We start from the raw sequence: 1,331 nt of genomic DNA on the forward strand, positions 1-1,331 counted from the left end.
TCAAACTTCCACAGGAACTGATACTGGGAGAGTCGCCCCATCGCGGTCAGAATGTTGGTAATGCGCTCGGGACCCAGCAGATCGCTACGGGCATTGCTGCCGAGCGAGAAGAGGATGAATCCATTTTTGGCTCCTTCGACCACTTTGAGGAGATCCGCTGGCAGTGGCTTCGCTGGCTGGATTTGCATTCCACCGACCGGTATCATATTCGGCATCATCGGTTCCTTGTACTGGATAATCGAATTGACGTTGATGAAGGACAGCTTAACGTTTTTGGCAAAGCTCTTCACGTTTGGAGCATTTGGATAGAGTTTGTGGAAAATTCGGTCCGATTCGGGGATGAGAAAGTTCTCATGGAATATGATTTCGTTCAAGTCGTAGTAAAGATTCTTCACTCGCTGCACAAAACTCATCGATTCCGGTGCATCAAAGACGATGTTTGGAATTAGAGCCGAGTAGGTAAACGATCCAATCAATGACGCAGCGGTCGATTGGGCATTGCATGGCGCGGATGGGATATATGGGACACCCTGGAAGCGGTGCAAAATGATCGAAGAAACGCACGGACCGATCATATAATCACTCACAAACAAATCGAACTTAAAGTCCTGCGGATAGGCCAGAAGCGAGTGTAGCCCTTCCGATTTGATGGCCGCTTCGCAGAGGTCCAGCCCTAGCTCGTTGAACACCTTCAATAGTGTATTGGGACTCTCGTTGGCCATAGCGAAAAAGTCAAACTTCTGCCGCATCGAAGTGTTGTACATGGTGCTGTAGAAGTTCTCCAGATGAATGTAGGTCAAGTTCGCTGGCGGTTTCTTCTCCACATCCGCACTGATCACCGTCACGTTGTGGCCACGCTTTCCCATTTCGTTCATCAGTGGTCGAAGCCTGTGCGAAGAAATTTAACAAAAGGAAGTTGTATTACTAAGATGTGTGTCGGGAAAGTAAAGTTACCCTCTTACCATATGTAATGACTCGGGGAAGGAACGCCGGACATGAAGAGAATATTTGCCGCCTGAGAAACGGCAACTGCAGCCAGTAAAATGATCCAGACCGATCGGTAAGCCATTTCTAGACAAGAAGCGAGCGTGAAGTGTACTGCGAGTGGTGTCTTCCCTTCCGTTTATACGTTCATTGTGTCAACTGTAGTGTCAATAAATGACGTACGCTAAGTCTAGCATAGGGCTCTTCAGATAACGTTCGTGACTGGCAAAAATGGACCGGTTTTCTTCGCTTCCACCGGTGTTAAGTTCACGATCGAGGCTGAGACTGTTCTGCAATGGACCGCCTTGACGCAACGTTATCAACAAGCGATCGTTTGCTCAGATAGT

At 48.2% G+C, this 1,331-nt stretch overlaps 1 protein-coding gene across 1 annotated transcript; it reads right to left on the minus strand.

Annotated features, from left to right (window-relative positions):
* Positions 1 to 6: 6 nt before the first annotated feature.
* LOC131214794 (UDP-glucuronosyltransferase 2B7-like) lies at positions 7 to 1,069 on the minus strand (the record flags this gene model as incomplete). Its single annotated transcript, XM_058209126.1, has 2 exons — positions 963 to 1,069; positions 7 to 888 (listed from the first exon to the last, which is right to left on the minus strand). Coding segments are annotated over exons 1-2 (989 nt in total), but the record flags the coding sequence as incomplete, so codon positions are not given.
* Positions 1,070 to 1,331: the final 262 nt, after the last annotated feature.

The sequence above is a fragment of the Anopheles bellator genome, unplaced genomic scaffold (genome assembly GCF_943735745.2).
Source record: "Anopheles bellator unplaced genomic scaffold, idAnoBellAS_SP24_06.2 scaffold02497_ctg1, whole genome shotgun sequence".
NCBI classification, from domain to species: domain Eukaryota; kingdom Metazoa; phylum Arthropoda; class Insecta; order Diptera; family Culicidae; genus Anopheles; species Anopheles bellator.